General features: G+C 36.8%; 1 protein-coding gene across 4 annotated transcripts in view; it reads right to left on the reverse strand.

Moving 5' to 3' along the window:
• Positions 1-11,584, reverse strand: part of fbxl4 (F-box and leucine-rich repeat protein 4) — a 30,802-nt gene extending 19,218 nt beyond the window's left edge. For 3 of the 4 annotated variants that reach the window (XM_088625874.1, XM_088625872.1, XM_088625871.1), the window contains exons 1-3: positions 11,468-11,584; positions 7,957-8,522; positions 1,448-1,793 (exon numbers count right to left, since the gene is read on the reverse strand). In XM_088625874.1, the coding sequence (XP_088482000.1) occupies positions 1,448-1,793; positions 7,957-8,459 (849 nt within the window). In that variant the 5' untranslated portion in view covers positions 8,460-8,522; positions 11,468-11,584. Of the gene's footprint in view, positions 1-1,447; positions 1,794-7,956; positions 8,523-9,810; positions 11,439-11,467 lie in introns of those variants that run through there. The other variant, XM_088625873.1, reaches the window with a different exon arrangement.
• Positions 11,585-18,755: the final 7,171 nt, after the last annotated feature.

Genomic DNA, 18,755 nt, shown 5'->3' on the forward strand with positions numbered 1-18,755 from the left:
TCAGTCAATTGCTGATATTCACATATTTGTAACCCCCCCCCTTGTAACAGTAGTTTAAATATTGTTTTAAAAAACATTGCAAAAACAAAACATAAAAGGAGGCTGATTGGCTTATGTTGCCCTGGGATTATGATGACATTTCTTTATACTGTAGATATATTTGCAATTTTGAAATTACTTGTATCACTCCCTGTCATTTGTAAGATCCATTTCCTCTATAGGACCAGCTAGAAAGCTATTTATGAGCTATGACAATATTAAATGTCTATTTGATAGTTGTACCTTTACGTTTTCAAGATTTCCCAGGGCTGCTTAATTAACTTGAGGCATACAATCTCCATTTTCATTAGTAAACACCACCACAGTTTCCGTTTTCTTTTCATTATATAAAATTAATCCTTTTTTATCCTTTATACAGTACATCTTACTTTCTATCTGATATACTTTTGCAAAAAAAAACCTTTGTATTAGAGTATAGCCACAATTAAATATTATTTTCTATTTCTCTAAGAATTTTTCTTTTTTCATTTCCACTTGTAATTTAATGTTTATTTGGGTCTAAAATGGTGTCTTTATCTCTCTCGCACAGGGTTGGAGTGTGTTTTAAGAGCAAGCAGTAGCTCTTGAATCAGTTATGCAAAAGAATATTCATTAGCTATCATTGTTTTACAATACTTGTGAGAAAGAACCATCTAAACAGACTTTTAATTGTAATTCAGTATATATAAATTCAATGTTAACAGCTGCCATTCACTTTTATTAGGACTCATTAGCAGGCCATACTGTAACTTTGATCAGTGAAACAAGAGTATATACTGTATGTGTCTTACAATGCAATCTTTTCAAGGTTATGCCATGTTTTGAGAACAAGCAGTCACTATGAAGTATGAGAATGAATATGCATTAGTTCTCATCACTTCAACAGATACCCTGTTTATAATGTTAACCTTTCAGTTAGTTTGGCGTTTGACTGATTCCATAAACAGTCTTCCTATACCTGTGCTGTTGAAAAACATAAAACCTCACGGACACATCTGAGAAGCAGCTCTAAAAGATAAAACATGACAATGGCAAATTGCTTTTTTTACCTGTGAATCATGGCATAGCAGTACCATATAGAACTATAGTGTGTGCCTTTGATACCCTTGCACTAGTGCAGACACTATGCCCAAAGCTGTCATTTTAACTATTTACTGTAAGCATGGTCTATACCAGAAGCTTTAAGCAATGTACATGCAATGACACAAAGAGTGCAGAACATTCATTTGCATTCCATAGTTAATCAACCTCTGATAAACTGCACAGTATGTGGTTTCATTTAGCAGTGTCCTCTGCTAATAAAGCAGTCAGGTTGTTTCATGAACATGAAGAAAAAGAAAATGCTGCTTTTCAAATAAAAAACAGCACTATGTGAATATGAGACATTTCACATTTGATCAGCAATTACCTCATAAGGAAGTTTATCAAAGAAGCCGTTTCCTGTAAATTCGTGGGGACAGGGATGCCCACACTGCTTACACAGTCTCCCAGGGTCGCAGGCATCCTTTTCTTCATCACTGTCACTCAGGTCACTGATATCTATCAATGGCATCTTGTACAGGGACAAGACAGGCCTTTCTTTCACACCATGCAGAACAACTGCATCCAGCTCCGTATAGTATTCCAGCAAGGTGCTGTTCACTTCTAAACGGATGAGGTTCGTTGGGAAGTTGATTTGCTTTATGCTAGGTGAGAACTGCCGTGCCTGAGGTGTGAGCATTTTTGTAGGTTTTCCAGACCAAAGCACCTCCCATCTTAAAAAAAGGAAAGAAACAATAACTGAAGCACATGAAAAAGATTCAGAACATTAATCAGAACTCTTCATAAAGCATAACAATAAAAATATCATTTTAAATGGTTAATAACATGCTAGAAAATACTATAGTCATTCCAACACCAGCTGGACACCAATTGTACAATATCGTTTCATGAACTCTGCTATTGTTTGTAACAAACAAACTCTACAGTTTATATTATGGCTTAACTGAAACAGGGGTTCTCAAGTTATGCGAGTTTGATGTGGGGTTTGGAGCATACATTTTAATATGGCTAATTGCTAGACTGCAAGAGCCTCCCAGAATTAATTTTGGGCAAGCAGCCCAATTTAGTGTAATTTTGCAAAAAATGTCATATCTGACTGAGCGAACAGAACTGGATGGGTATCTGAGCAGAGAAATCTTACTTGCCTGTTAAATGGCAGAGAGGAGACATAAAAGAAGAAGAGTTTATCCTGAAACTCAGAAGAAATAGTAAAACATGAGTAGTGTTGCACTGTGAGTTTATTTATAATTTCCTGCTCAGGACAGATATAGTATTAATACAGTAAGGTTTGGAACTAAGGCAAATTAAAGGCTAATGTATGCTACTATGAGATAGGAAACACAAAAATGCTTAGCAAAGGGTCTCAACCAGAATCATCAGCTTTAGTTTATTTTCAAAAGTCATACTGTAAAATCTGCTTAGCTCAACTCTTTTCCACAGGTCCTAGACAATGCAAAAGTCAGCCACATTCAGACAGACCTGAGAAAATGCTATTATAACATTGGTAGGCATAGTACATCTTGGTTAGCTTTAGCTGGAAAACAGGACATAGCTATGTTTTTCTTTTTAAACACCAGCAGTGACCCTGGCAGCTTTGTCGACTAACCTGTTTGAATCAGTGTAATTGTGGTTGCAGACGTTTCGATGACAAAAGAGACAGATGTTTTGCAACTATCTTCTGGGAGCTCTCTGGGAGCAAATCCTATCACACATTTTTGCTGGTACAGTATGTCACTATGTCCCATTCTTTACTGCTGGAGTTCTCACAGTCCTTGTTATAAAAATCAAAGCCTCTCCAAAGTCCCTAATTTCTGGAATGGTCTTTCAGCTTCATATAAGAATTAGTTTAACTTACTCAATATTCAAATACAGGTATACCCATATTAAAATATCTTGTTACTGCATTTTTTAATGAAACTTTTTTGCTATCCATGAAAAATCTCCTGATGAAATAGGTGGCATAGGAACCAAATTGATGCCCAAATACAGCCCACAGTGATGATTTCACAGTCATTTCCGAGTTGTCTTTCTTAGATTTCTGGAAAAGGCTATCACTTGGATTCTTTCTAAAAGTCTGCTCTGTGTAACTTACCATAGATATCAAAACATGACGGCTTCCTACTCAAAATTAAGAAAAACACAGAATGGATAGCCATGTTATTCAACACACTCAGTAAAGAGTCAGCGCTGGGTTCACCTTTGAGCTTCTATGCTTAAATATTAAACTCTGCCTGAAATGTTATCATCAAGTTAATAGAGTCACCTTCACCCTAAGTCATATTTTCAGAAACATCCACTTTTGCTGCTATTAACACAAATGTTTTAGTATCCCAATTAACCTAGCAATTTCAAACAAAATGATGCCAAAGCAATGCCTACAGCTCAAATGTTTCATTAGATACATTATCCATTTGGAAGAGATAGCTAAAAATGTTTCTCAATTGCCAGTTGAGGAAAGCCACAATTGTGAATTTGGAAAACCTCACAAACATTTTCAGTAGAGTCCTTCCATCATATCACACTCACACTTATCAAATTTGGCAGATAGATTTGTCTTGCTCAAAAAGAATATTGCTCAGAAGATGCCACACAATACAACTTCTATTTTAGGATCTTCATTAACAATATTACTACATTTTTGCTTTTAATGTATAATACAAGAATATTGGTTCTCTTTCATATTCAGTTTTAGTACAAACCCAGCATAGTTTGACTGTGTGAATATGTAACACTTAACGGCTGAAATTAAGGTTAAAGATGCAAAGTGAATTGTGAAAAAAATGAAAATATATTTATTATTTTTGTATAAATATCTTCTGGGCTTATAAAAGACTAAAGCTGCACAAGATGTGTGGTGACCTTAGCCTATTTTTTCTGTAAATTGCAACTAATGTTTCTGCATAAGTTAGAAAATTGATGAATGCATGGACTATGGAACCCAGAAAATCACAATATATTTTTATCAATTTCAGGACATAACTTCTTATCAAACGACTACTGGTATTTTTTATTCCATACCATGGATTACATTACATCACATCTCTAATAGATTGCAAGACATGGTCATTTAAAGAAGTCATTGTTAAGCATTTATGTACCTACCCAGGCTTCCTTCAGGACATAGTAATCCACATGTGCTACAGAAATATTTAGGTTATAATAATATAATCAAATAGAATAGTAATTTAATATGATATTTTAAAGCTTTGGAAACATTGCATTCCCCCAAGTATTAATTTGAAGGCTATTAGAAACTAATGAATACTGTATATTAATAAACACCAATCTTTCAGAATAACTGGCTTGGTGTGTTTTTATGTTTGACATGGTTTTCAACAGAAAAGGGGGAGGGGAAGGACAAAAAGGATGCTATCCAACGAATAATCATTAATCTTCACCAATGTCTGCAATATTGGTCACTCATTTGATACGCAATTCTTGTATTGGATCTCCTTACTCACATGCAATGGGAGGTAAGAGAGTTACTGTTGTACTGTAGTTCAGTAGTTGCTGAAATGGAGTCGTTGCAGTAATCATCATGATCTTCTTGAAAGGTTGATGTATTTTAAGCATCCTTTAAATTCATGTATGCCTTCTTTTATATTACACGGTATCAAGTATTCATACCATTCAGTATTTCAGTTTTCCCACACATTTTTGTATTGAATGTTGCTTCAATATTGGAGACTCCCCACTGACACACAAGCAGTCACTGAAATGTTTACTTTCTTAACCAGCCAAATGGACATCTGGACCTTGGTGGATGTGGCTCACAGCAAACCCAGCTGCATCTTCAACAGCACACACATTAGCAGGAGGCACGTTGGCAGTGCTCCTACAGTACATGTACATTTCTCATGACAAGGTTCACAAATACTCTACACAGCTACTGGAGGAACTGATGGGAATTTCAGAACATCCAAAGATAGCTTTCAGACCTCTAAGAAAGTTTCTTGGTATGTATTTTGAAGAGATCACAACAGGCACATTTATTTTCAGCGTACGTAGCCGTAGATTTTAAAATCTATTAAAACTAGTTCCAACTAGAACTACTTTCCTTCAACTCTCAATTTAAGTTTTGAAGTTTTACTAGATGTGGTAGTTTACAACAAAAAGACTTATAGCTGGCATAAACGTCTGTGCTATTAAGTAAACTGTAATGACCAGGAGTGGAGAACCAAACCGTTTTAAATTTCAGGCAGGTTTTGAATGATGACTTGCTTGGAATGACAACTTCATTCAGCTATTACCTCTGTAGAGTCTGTAGAAAATCATACCAAAAAAAAAAAACACAAGATGGTCTTTCTGAAAAACGTAGATTCATTTTTTTATATGAAAGATGAATAATAATTCCTAATAAACCTCAAAGACTATTAGCACACGCAAAGAACTTAAAAATTACAAAAAAAAAACTATGACTGTAGCATATGATGATTAGAAGTTACGATGTCTCTAAGGAAGCCTAGGAAAGCTCAAATAATTTTTTAGATAAGGTCATTTTTGTGATATTATTTGTGAAATTTTGTCTTGTGATATTATTTGTGAAATCCTCCCTGACAAGACGTATATGCCAACTTTCAGGATCATTCGAGCTGGTCATGTCAATTTAACGGTTGTGTTCCATGGAATTACCCATTAAACCCTTGAATAGTGCTGTTCAGGGTGTCATGGAATGAATCTGTTATTCATGTGGTGCCTACTGGTAAACCTGCAAAAGATATCAGCCTTATCTTTAACCATGAAAATAACTGGCAAGGACACGCAGTATTGCCTTTCTGTAACATTAAATTACTCAATTAATTTTCAATTCAATTACAGCTACTAAGAAACAACATTTAACAGACATACGTCATGTTTAAACTAACACTGAAGAAAGTGATTTGCAGTTAAGAGTGCTGAGAGAGGTAAACAGTGAATACCAATTGACTTTCATATTTCATTAGTTTATTTGATTGCATGTTGTCTTTTAGTATTTTTTAAGGAGATATATTAGTACATAACCATGTCACACAATACAACTTCTATTTTAAGATCTCCATTAAGCATATTACTATATTTGTGCTTGTAATGGATAATGCAAGAACACTGGCCCTCTTTATATTCAGTTTTAGAACAAATCCAGTAACAGTACGATTGCATAAATATGTAATGCTTAATACCTGAAAATAAAGGTTAATGATGCAAAGTGAATTGTTAGAAATTTTTGACACTGTTTTATCATCAATTTCTTCTGGGTAAATAAAAGACTAAAGCAGCAGAAAATGTGTTGTGACCTTAATTTACTTTTGTATTAAGTTGCCACCTATTTACTTTTTAAATTTACTTTTGTATTAAGTTGCCACTATGGAGCCCCCCCCAAAAAAATCACAATATCTTATTAATATTTTCAGGACATTTGGTCATATCAAATGACTATGGGTTTTTATTCTGTACCATGGATTACAAAATTATTTCAGACTTGTTTCTCTTCTCACTACAGACAACAATAGCACATAGCATTAACAGAAAAGGAGTCTGTGCCATATGAAATCCATCTATGACATTTCTAACCCCTTTATCCAATGCAGGGTTGGGGGGAGCCAAGACCAATCACAGAAAGCAACGGGCCCAAGGCAGGACACTTCCTAGACGGGACACCAGTCCATCACAGGGCAGACACAGATACAAACACACTCATAGGGCCAATCTTCCCAGAGGCCAATTAACCTATGAGTTTTTCTTTGGACTGTGCGAGGAACCAGAGCACTGGGAGTAAACCCACATGAACACAGAGAGAACATACAAACTCCAATCAGGTGGTTAACCACCATTGTTAACCACTGCTCCAAAACGCTGGCCTCTGTAAGAGATCAATCACCAATATTCTGATTAAAATGTATACATTTGCCATTAGAAGAAAACATTAGTGGTATAGGTCTCGATTTAGATCTCCATGCAAGAAAGTCCCAATTTTCCTTCATACCTGACACTTTAATATGAACTTGCTTATTGGTCAGACTCTTGATGAGCAGTTTGCCACACAATGAAACATGTCGGCTTACTCTCGAGGGGAGAAGACAGACATTTTTCCTGTTTACATTGAGAAAGTCAGGAAAAAGGGAGCACCTACAGAAATAAAGGGAAAGATTTGCCCTAAGTGTAAGACAGCCTATACAGTGGAACTGCTCTGACCACTTTTAACAGTGCATCTGTTCACTCTGCTTTAATGTCTAATAACCAACTGCAGAAGGATGTGCCTTCAAACATTAATGGGTGAGCTGCAGAATTCTGGAAATGTCACAAATATGAAAAATGAATAAATTAACCATCGTTTATATATATATAACGTTTGTGCAGTGACCAAAGTGTCAATGTTTCAAGCTTAATTTATAAACAAGACAGAAGACTGTTCACAGGGGAATTGTGTGTGTGGTGCAGTTCACCTTTTTCACATCTCCCGACATGAAAAAGAAAAAAAAAAGCAACTGAGCAAGTGTTTCACTGCCATCAAGATCTGCCAGAATAAGCTGACTATGCACTTTGACGCAGACACATAAACATTGAAATAAGTAACTATATTAATAATACTGTGCATGAAATGATAATGTACGCGTGCGAGTGCTGGGGGGGGGGGGGGGGTTTGGGGGACTTTTTCTGTGATCATTTCTCTCAAAAGAAAAACATGTGGACAAGTTTTCAAACATGAATCAAAAGCAAAGATGGATGAGGATTCCAGCGATCGATATCTTATGACCCAGAACTACAGCCACCAGTCATAAAAACAATATCAGCTTCAACCGATAGAACTACAGACTCAGCATTGCTTTTATTTAAAAATAAGTTCTCCAGCTCATTTAAACCCCTCTTGTGCTGACTGAATGGTGATTAGGGTTTTACCTGACGTCTGCTGGTGGGTTCTGGGAGAAAGGATTGAGTGAGCAGGCAAGAATCCGCACAACAGCCCCTGGGTGGTACGTTTCCATAACATCGATAGCCGTTGGATAAACGGGCTCTTCGAACGCAAGCTCTACAAAGTCCCGACTCTGAAAAGTAAGAGGAGTCCTTCGAAAGGCTTGTGGGGCGCCGACACACTGCTCCCACCATTTTCCATACGTGCGAAACACAGCAGTCTGCGTAAAATCTCCGGAGCTAGGATAGACGTTGGGCATCCCGGCCAAGTTCCACATGGTGTAGGACATGCTGTTCTCGCTGCCATAATGAGAACTGAAGTCGAGCACTTCTTTGGCAAACTGTTCCACTTCGACAGTGAGAGGTAGAGTCCGGTGGTTGGATTCAATGGCTCTGCGACTGTTCATGACTTCCCCTCTTGTTCCTGTCCTGGCTCGGCGCCGGAGACAGATATAGTAAAACATGCTCAGGACTGTTAGCATGGGGAACATTGGGCTTGAATTCGACTAGGTTGAAAGCAGCAGAGCCAGGCTGGATTTTGCCACATGCATAACCTGCAAGGTTAAAAGGAAAAACAGCATAAGAGCAGCAAAAATAACATATGGTACTATAAGATAAGATAAGACCACTTTATCGGCCATATACAATTTCTTGTATAAAGAATTTGTCTTTTCGGATACCCCTACTTGCTCTCCATGAGACACACAGACAGGGAGAGAAGCTTAAAGTCAGAGCACAGGGTCAGCCATTCATACAGCGCCCCTGGAGCAGTTGGGGTTAAGAGCCTTGCTCAGGGGCCCAACGGATAGGGATACGAACCTGCAACCTTCCAGCCACAGAGCCACCGCTCCACCCATTTAGGTTACAATCTGAAATTTACATTTAATCACCTAAAACTAGACAATCAGTAACGTACAAAATTAGGCTCCATACTGGTACATGATAATGTCATGGTGGAGGGTTAATTTGACCTATGTGATTTTTATAAGTACTGTATCAGCACTGATAATTGAGCTATTTAAATGATAAGGCTACTCTAATTCATTAACATGTGCAGCAATGATTGGTCAAACTGTTCAAAATAGAATGCAAGTCTAGTCACTAACTGTAAAAAGGACTAATTATACTCCCAAATCCAACAATGGAAAAAATTTTAAGTATTAAAACCCCGGTACTGGTAAGTTATTACTTTGAAAATGTATCTTCAATGCTTTGAAAACTATGAATTAAAACCAATGACATGTGACTAAATGTTAGCTTCAGTTCAGAACCTAATAACTCTCATACAGTTAACTCAACATACAGTTAAGCCACTTTCTATTTTTAACACATGTTCTTCATAACGTCAATTAGTAACAAAACAAAAATATCCAAGTAAGATAATTTAACAGAAAACGATATAAGATTTTAAAAAACAACTGACTAGGGTGTCTTGGGAGGAAAAAAAAAACGAAACCTTGCAAGGAGTTCTGACTTTCTAACTCTTTGACAGCTGTTTATGTGATCACTGAACATGTTATGTGAAGACACACTTGAAGTGAACCTGATCAGGAAGCCTTAAATAGCTCCCTCTCCATCTCAGTACCTAAAAGGACCTAATAGCTTTCAATATCCCTTAAAATACAAACCGTAATGTTTAGACTCATGTAGCTTTAACACAATGATTTGAAATGTACTGCAGACAGGACTTCTTTCCAAGCAATTTAGATTCTGCAATGAGACAAGCCAGCTAACACACAACATGTTTACAATCTTTCCAAATGCTGCTGGACATGTCGTGATTAGAGGTTTTAGAGAACTGGACACAACAGGAAATGATGTTTAGGAGTGTCCAAGACTCACCGTTAGGAAGAGGACTGTGGGAGCAAAGAACCAGTTCCCTAGTCTTGTGGGAAGTGATTCCTGATTTAGAAACAGATGGGAATTCTTAGACCATGAACCTACTAGCAACCAAACAAGCTCAACTGTGACCTTTTTCGAGTTATGTTCCACAGCGTAGTTAATGCTGTGCAGAAAAAACCCTTCCTGCACTACCCAACCTTGCGTAGATAAAGGTACAGCACCGACTCCAGAGGAAATGCGGTAAATAGGTAAAGTTTCCCCCCCCCAGCAACGACAGATCATTCACAGAGAGCAAAACACATGGCCCAAGACAGCAGCTGTCCTCTGTGGTCAGTAACTTTGGCTAAATTATTCCCATAGGGGCACTCAAATAAATTAGGCAATAATAGAATAACAAAAATAAAAATAACAGAAAAGGTATGATATTAGCTTTGGCTACAGTTAATTGACTTTTAAAGATTTTACTATTCAACTAAACATATCACCCATTCCTGACAATCCATGGTATTCCGTGATACAATTTAACAAAACCTCCTAATTTGCTTAGAAGTGTCCTCTCATAGCAGACCAGTCAACCCTAAACGTCTACACCATCTCAGATATGTAATTAAACACATCGGCTTTGGTGCAGCTACTTAACGCTGGAACAATCCGATATGTGACCCGCCTTAACTTTGACCTGCTTGTCCAGTTAGGTTAGACTTAGAAATCTGGAGAGTTTCCATAGAAACATTTAAACAAATAATACAATAGTGATGAATCAACAAAGCAATTTGTTAAAACACAACACGTTTGTCATGAAATGGCCCAAAACCGTTTCAGCCCTCTGGAAAATAATGTTACCATACATTAACATTAAGAGACTAACCAGATCAAAGCATTTTCATCTGAAACTCAACGCACATGTGGAAACTATGAACATGGTGTCGTATGTTCTACCCGTGAAGTTAGCAGATGCAAATAAATGTCATATTATTCCAATGCGATTCCAAAGTTATAGATAACTATATAAAATATACCACTTATTTAATTAATTCTGAACTGTATGCTCCGCAAGGTAAATAACATAAAACGGAACATATGATTAAAACAATGTTAAACAATGTTTAATATCGCTCTTCAATTACGTTTTTATAATTTTACAATTAACTAAATGTGTGTTTAGCCTGTGTCTCGGTTTGGCAGTAGGCGTCAGCAATAAAAACAACAGAATACTAAAATCTACATTTCCTATTTTAATTATATTGTTCTTTAAGCTTGAAAAGCATTTTGTACTCATTCAAGGTATGAAACACACTGTCTCCGTCTTTACAATTTATTTTAGTCAAACCCTTTCACTCGTTGTACTTTAAAACGGGCAATAAAAAGTACCAAACTCTGGTAGAGATGACAATATCTGATTACGATTTCAACATGAATTTATAAACGTACCCCAAAAAACAAAGCAACAAAACAAAACGATATAACTACAGCTTTGCTTACTGTGTCAGTTTGGGTTAGCATTGCTAAATGCTTTTTTTTCTCGTTTGTTTACTAAAGTAGGAAGCATTTCGCTGGTGCAAGCCATTCCTGTTATTTACAAATTATACTTGACAGAGTCTGAATAAAAGAGGGATTCATTCACTATAACAAATAGCTTTCAACACAAAATACTTACAGCATTTACTAAACTTATGTCATAATATAAACTTGTCATATTTCCACCACTCTTCCTGCAACAACCCCCACCGGTACGACCTAACAGTGCACAGTTTACCTCAAGTTTCAACATCCGTTTATATCCGGTTACGGCAGTGTCAAAGGATTGTGGGAATTGTAGTTGGTGTTTATCGTTGCTACTTCCGACGTCTTATTGTTTGATACAAACGGATTTGAGCAGTAAATAATGAACTTTTAAAGTGTAAACGTCAGTTACTTAAGAAAAAAAAATCTTTACTTAAGGTCATCATTGTTAAGATGTGGCTGTGTTACAAGTTTCTACTGGTGGGTGCATTAACTGATTTATATATACAACTGGGCTACAAGTAAAAGGCTAAATTCAGGGTAAATTTCTAAAATAAGGGCCGATATACCTGTATATTTTCTATTTAAATCAAAAATCAATTACATCCCTAATAAATGCAAAGCACCTTTGAAATTCCTTCAAAGCCTTGTTTTGTTAGTTCATTATACAATTTGTGATATAATTGTTGTTCCAAATGTGTCGAGAGCGTCTCTGCCCTCATCAGGAATCTAATATGACGATTCACAGACAGCTGTGGCTTCAAAGCCGCACAGCAGCATTTCTCAGACAGCAGAGAGCTCCATTACCCCAACAGGCAGGACCTTCTGTTGCAGGAGAATTCAACACCACTCAGTTTCCAAGGGTCCAATAAATCCTGTCACACAAAGACAATCTCATAGTTTGGAAGAAAATCCCCTTTTTATGCTGGTGTAAATTTTAGTAGTAATGCACTACAATTTCCAGTGTCAGTTCATGTGTACTGAGCGGCTTCCACATTAGTTAATCTATTGTGCAGTCTATTGTGGTAAAAACAAACCAAAAATGTGCTTTCCATTTTTTTCATTATACTCATGCCATATCTCTAAGATGCTGCTCAAGACAGTTAATCCAGTATTTCACTTCAGCTCAAAGGTTAATGTGTGAATGCTTATATGCCAATAGAATATGTTATATGCACTTAGAACAGGTAAACAAAACAAAAAAAATAGATAAAAAGACAAATCTAAGTCTTTTTCAGGTAGAGTCAAATAACAGGTGTGTCCCAGAACTGTTCTGCCTGCTTCAGCCTCATATGCACTGAAACACACTCTCAACAGCAGGTGTGTCTGCCAGAACAAACCAAATTTGGCTCACCAGCCTAGCCTTCTGGGTATTTTAGTTCTTACCAGTTTTTCTGCTCTTCAGAGGACTGCACTTCTCTGCAACAGTGGTATCAAGGGCATGCAGTTCCCTAAGAGTCATATCCTAAACAATGGCCTGGCCCCATATTCCATCGAAATTCAGATAAGTCTCTACTGTACATTGGTTGCCTATAAAGTCACATATTCAAAACAAGATATTGTTACTGATGTTTAAGGCTTTGAATAATCAAAACGATACATTTCTAAAAGCCTTCTTGTTTACACTCCTTCTCGTAGGCTCTTTTCAGTGGAGACTGGTTCTTCGCTCACTGTAGCTAGAACACAATCTCGGTCTTTTGGTGACCATTTTCAACCTGTCACTTCTCCTTTGTTGAGGAATGCCCTTCCTCTGACTCTTCGAGATACAAATTCTTTATCTCTCTTCAAAGCAAGTTCAAAACTCACCTTTTACTGGGGCCTATGTCGTATTTCTTATATTCTGTCCTGTTTTTGTTTCATTTTTTCTTTTACTTTTTATTGTACTTTTTTTTCTTTGTCACAATATACAGTGTCCTACAGTGTCTTAAGGTCTGGAAAGGCACTTTACATAAAATAAAAGGTTTTCTTTTTCAATTCCACCCGAGCCCCCTTTGAGCAGTGACTGGGGTATTGTTGACTCTGTGATTTTTGGACATTTTCTCCCATCTCTACCCCTGTACTCTGTAACTCCTTCGGTGTTGGCATTGTGGCATCTCCTTACCTGGTTGCTCAGACTGGAGGGATGGCCTGATCTACTGAATACTGAAGTCTGAATGCTTTCCATTTCTCAAGGATCGACTTCATCAGGCTCACCAGACCCTTTATACCCTTCTCCTGATCTGGGTGATTAGCCAGCTTTATCCCTGATTTGTCTGGAAAGCTCCTCGGTCTTCATGCTTGCTTGAAATTTACCACCTGCCTGAGGGATCTTACAGACACAGGTCTATTTATTCTGAAATCATATGATGATCATATCCCGAGGCCACTTAACTACTTGTTTGGCTCCTTAAAACTAATTTAGATTTACCACAGCAAAGGACTGGAAGGCTTATACAGTCAGGATATTTCCATTTTTCTTTCATATTAATCATCTGTTTTTTTCTTTTTCTGTACATTTTTTGCTTTGAATCTGTAGAGTAGGTTTAAGATATATTAAATTTAAATGCGGATTGAAAGTGTCATGACTGCAAAACCTTAAAGCCACAGAAACTGAAAACAGTCAAGGGTCTGAATACGTTTGCCAGGTACTGTATGCTACTCTGTATGTTAAGTGTTTAATCAAATTCACATTGGTCATGTTGTCATTAAAAATGCATCTTCTGAATGTGAAACAAAAAAAGTGAACGCCATTATTAAGAGAACAATTACCCAGCCAGAAGGCTGTCGTTTTTGTGTATGAAAGGTTAAGAAATAAAGGGATGAGAAACGTGAAGTCCCATCTCCTTCCGTTTCAGTAGTTTCGATCAACATCTGATTAAGACCCGAGGAAACAGGAGACAGGGATTCTAATCAAACCCAAATACTTCATTTCAGAAACAAAGTTCTCCATGGCCACCCAGGGCTGGGGTTATGTAGGATATTGGATCCAGATTTCATGATTGAAGGTACAATCTAAAAGAATGCACAGGAAGGCCCAAGCCAACAAGCAAAACTTTCTGCATCTTGAGTGGATTATCTGATGTGAACATTGAAACTATGCAGTATTGAAAGAAGGTAAATGGAAAATGTCGACTTTAGTTGAATAATCTCATTATTCTTTTTTTTTCTCAAACAGACCCTTCTAAAACCTTCCTCTAGTGCCATATTTCCTGTGTATGTATTTATGGAGCTGAGGCTTACTGTACCCCTGCATTCAGCAATTGGTTCTGTGGAATGTTGATATCCTGCCCCGTTCCTGACCTTGAGGGCTTTTTGTACACAGTTTCACTCCCTTCTTAAATCCTAAAAATATTATATTACCAAACACAAAGCCTTTCACAAAAATCATTGTTTGATATGTTGAATAAAACATTTGTCAATCAAAAATCTCTAAGAATGTGCCAATGTGACATTTATTCTTTCATAAATCAACCGAGTCTCCTGTGGCTTGCCTTTTCCTTCTCTTTTGAAACACGGCTAGGGGCACATATCATACTAGGGGGCATGTTGATGATTGCCAGTCACGATTCCTGCCTTGTTTACTATAATGAGGAGAGTAATAAATTCATGTGACCATTCTTGGCTGGCATTTGCATAGATGAATGATTTGTCCAGTCATTTGCTCTCCAGTGGTTTGAGCCCCTATTGTCAGTACAAAGAGCATTCAGTCTCTCTGGAATCCACAGTGGCCAATCTGTCATTAGCAAACATCCTGTGCCAGGAATGATTCAGACAATTACAATTGAATAAATAAACTCCTTCAAAAAAACACATTTTAGATGATGGCTCCAAACATCAAAACTTTTAAGTGAATTGCTGACATTTCTACAACAGTCAAAGAGCTGTTTCTTATTTTGCAACAGAAACAAAAGGCCTTTTTTTACAGGTTTGATTGCTTTACTGCATTGTGGCTTTTGAAATGATGTGTCAGCTATGTATTCTTAATTCCAGTGGTTAATATGTAAATACAAAGGATTAGGTTCTGTTGTAAATTCTTGTATTTTATGCATACTATACATTTTTCAGACATTTGGATCTTAAAAAGGGTATTAACTGTTTACTGTACATTCAGACTTGTATTGAGGACACTCAATATACATATAATTTTCTAATTTTAAATAATCAATGATTTTTCTAATTTACTCATTTTCAATCATGAAACAAGCGATTCATAGAGTACTTAGTTTAGTAGTTTAGTTATATACAGTATATAAACATAATTCTAGCTTGTATTTTAAAGAAAAACCTGTATCAGTTACTGTATATCAACACATTATTTTGTTGAGCTTTATTCCATTATAGAGGCTGTCAATATGTTTGTCATGACTGCAGACAGATAGGTTTATATTTTATTCTTCTGTGAAATCTCTACCATCATTATCTTCCAACTCTGTTCTGAAGGAGAAAATCCACGAAAAATAGTCCAAATAAAACACCATAATTTTAGTAAACCAGTTTTTTTAAACATGAAAAAGACTTGTCTGCTTTAAATATTAGTGAAAATGACAGCTGTCCTCTGAGTCATTTTGTCACTTTCCCTACTGAGAGACAAGATTCATACGCTGCTCCAGCATGTAATGCTACTGTCAGTACTTGTGAATTTCCATAAATCATTCAACACTTATTAAAAAGAGCATCAAGCCATTTTTTCCCACTGTTACTCTATTGTACCTATTTTTTTCTTTTCTTTTTTATTTTAAAGTGAAATGTTGGGGGAGACAGTGGGTGGCAGTAATATCCACTAACGTTTCCTTTAGCTTTTACTTTGCTAGTAATTTACAATGTACGACTGTAACTGTTTTTTAAACTTCTGATCATTTTGGAACATACTAAAACTGAACGAGTAGTAACTCCAGTTTAGTGGAATTTGGCTCACACCTTAGGAGGCAGCTCCGAGAACTCAGCTGCAAATGCGGTGACAGCAGAGAAAACACCACATCGTGTTGATCAGCTGGATGTCAGAATGCATGCCTGGGTTATTGTGTTCCTCTCCTGGTTGAAAACACCGTCTTGTTACCCAAATTTTCTAGCTTTGATAACATCGGGGTTGATTTCCAAGCTATTTCTTTGGTATCATGTCAAATAAAAAGCTTAGCCAGATAGGTACTTTACTGTTCTGGTATCGTACAGGTATGTGCTATAGGCACATTCTAGGCTAGAAGATCACTGTTAAAATAAAAGTGAGCTACACTGGTCCATTTAAACGTTCTGTAAATATTTTATGCTGTGGTATATCATACACCACAATATCTTGAATCTCATCTACACAGTTTTCACTGTATTCATCATACTGCATTACTTGTATATATTGCATACACCATGGACACATAGCAGCTCTATTCATATTGAGTTTTATTCAATTTCCGTTACATCCATTATTATGTAACCTTATTTTTTTAACCTTACTTTTGTGCTTGTAACCTTTTTTTGGTTTTTGTGATTTTTGTGAGCTCGCAGAAAAGACATTTCATTGCCAGCAACTACTGCTGCATGCTGTATTGTTGTGCATTTGATAAATAAACTTTGATTTGAAAAAAAAATTAATACAACTAAATTTGAATTCCAGGTTTATTAAACCAAGCAGGATATCTAGATAGTCTCTAGTGTCTAGTGGCAGTATATTTATATGTGAATGGAATAAACTTTGGAATAAACACTTTGGTCCCCATAATTTCTGCTGTTAATTCCTCCATTGTCAAACCTAAAAATATGTGTCAGAAGGGATCTGTGTTTTCTCACCCAATCACCTTCATACTTGATAAAGTCTGCATTACAGTACTGTGACGATCTGCAGATGCACATAATTGAGTCTTCTACACACTGCATATTGGTACTCAAGAGCATCACATTATCTGCAGAACATGCATGAGGATGGCTGAATAACAAAGTTATTTGGTTATTAAATTAATTTTAAAAATACATGTATCATTTAAGAGCTTTGTAAATCAAACAAGTCAAAATGAAACAAGTTCACATTTGGTATGGGACGAAAGTTAATATTTTGTCTTTAAAGACAGTCCTAAATTCTCAAGAGCACATTCTTTTGAAGGGACCATGTGTGTTTTGTGCAATAGAAACATTATATTATCACAAAATAATTGAAACATATGCAGTTTATAACACCCTAACACCCTGGTGCAATATAAAATTAAAATAAAACCAACAAATAAAAGAGGAACAAAACCAGATTCCTCCACCTCATTAGGATGAACTCACTAGAAATATGATTTTGTTTACCAACTTTCACTGCCTGCCTGTTGATCCACATGCACCAAACGCATCCTGACACCTTGTGATAACCATGTGAAAGCCTTTAAAAGCTCTGTGTTTGTGTCTCAACTAAATTAACTTCCATTAATTTTAGTGAAAGTTTGATTTTTAAACATGAACTTAAGAGTCTCCTTGATTTCTGTACGTAAGGAACAGTACATATAGCATATTTGTAGAATCCATAAAATGCACGAATATTTGCCAGGTTTCATAAAATAAGAGAGGAACGTACTTTTTTATGTCTGCTGTTTGAAGAAAACGTCCAGCAAGCCAAGTCACTGTCCATTCAAACCAAGTACTAACAAGTGAAACTAAATTTTTTATGCCTGGTAACTTAGTCAGTTTAGCTGCAGTGCAGCATGTAGTTCTGATTGACTGTAAAAGGTGCTGTCAGCTTGTACAGGCATCACTGTCGAGAGCTCATGTCATCTGTCAGTGTCTGTTCCAGCTCAGTGTACCACACACAGGCAGTGCACTCTTGTTTTCCATTTGATAACATGCTGCCAAAAGTATGTTACTGTCTCATCACTCTTTCCCCAGCTGTCAAAACTAGTGGTAAATAATTAATTTATCCCTATTTTCCTTTTTGAAGAAGCCACAAATGAGGCAGTTCTACTGTGTAGATAGCTTGTGCAAGGTTTTAAAATGATTCTTTAAACCAAAAAAACAATCGTATGGAACTGCCCTAAGGGTCATCATGACATTATTTTTGTAGATATTAATTGGCAACTTATTTGGGATCTGTCTTTAGTCAATCAGCGAAGAATTTAAAAAAACAGAATGAACGACAAATAATTAATAATAATAATAATTGCTTACACTTATATAGCGCTTTTCTGGACACTCCACTCAGAGCGCTATACAGGTTACGGGGACTCCCCTCCACCACCACCAATGTGCAGCCCCACCTGGAAGATATGACAGCAGCCATAGTGCGCCAGTCCACTCCCCACACACTAGCTCTCAGTGGGGAGGAGAACAGAGTGATGAAGCCAGTTCAGAGATGGGGATTATTAGGAGGCCATGATTGGTAAAGGCCAGTGGGAAAGTAGGCCAGGAAGCCGGGGTAACACCCCTACTCTTTTTAAGAAACGCCCAGGGATTTTTAATGAACACAGAGACTCAGGACCTCGGTTTTACGTCTCATTAGAAGG

Source organism: Lepisosteus platostomus, chromosome 3, assembly GCF_059453375.1.
Source record: "Lepisosteus platostomus isolate fLepPlt1 chromosome 3, fLepPlt1.hap1, whole genome shotgun sequence".
Lineage (NCBI taxonomy): Eukaryota > Metazoa > Chordata > Actinopteri > Semionotiformes > Lepisosteidae > Lepisosteus > Lepisosteus platostomus.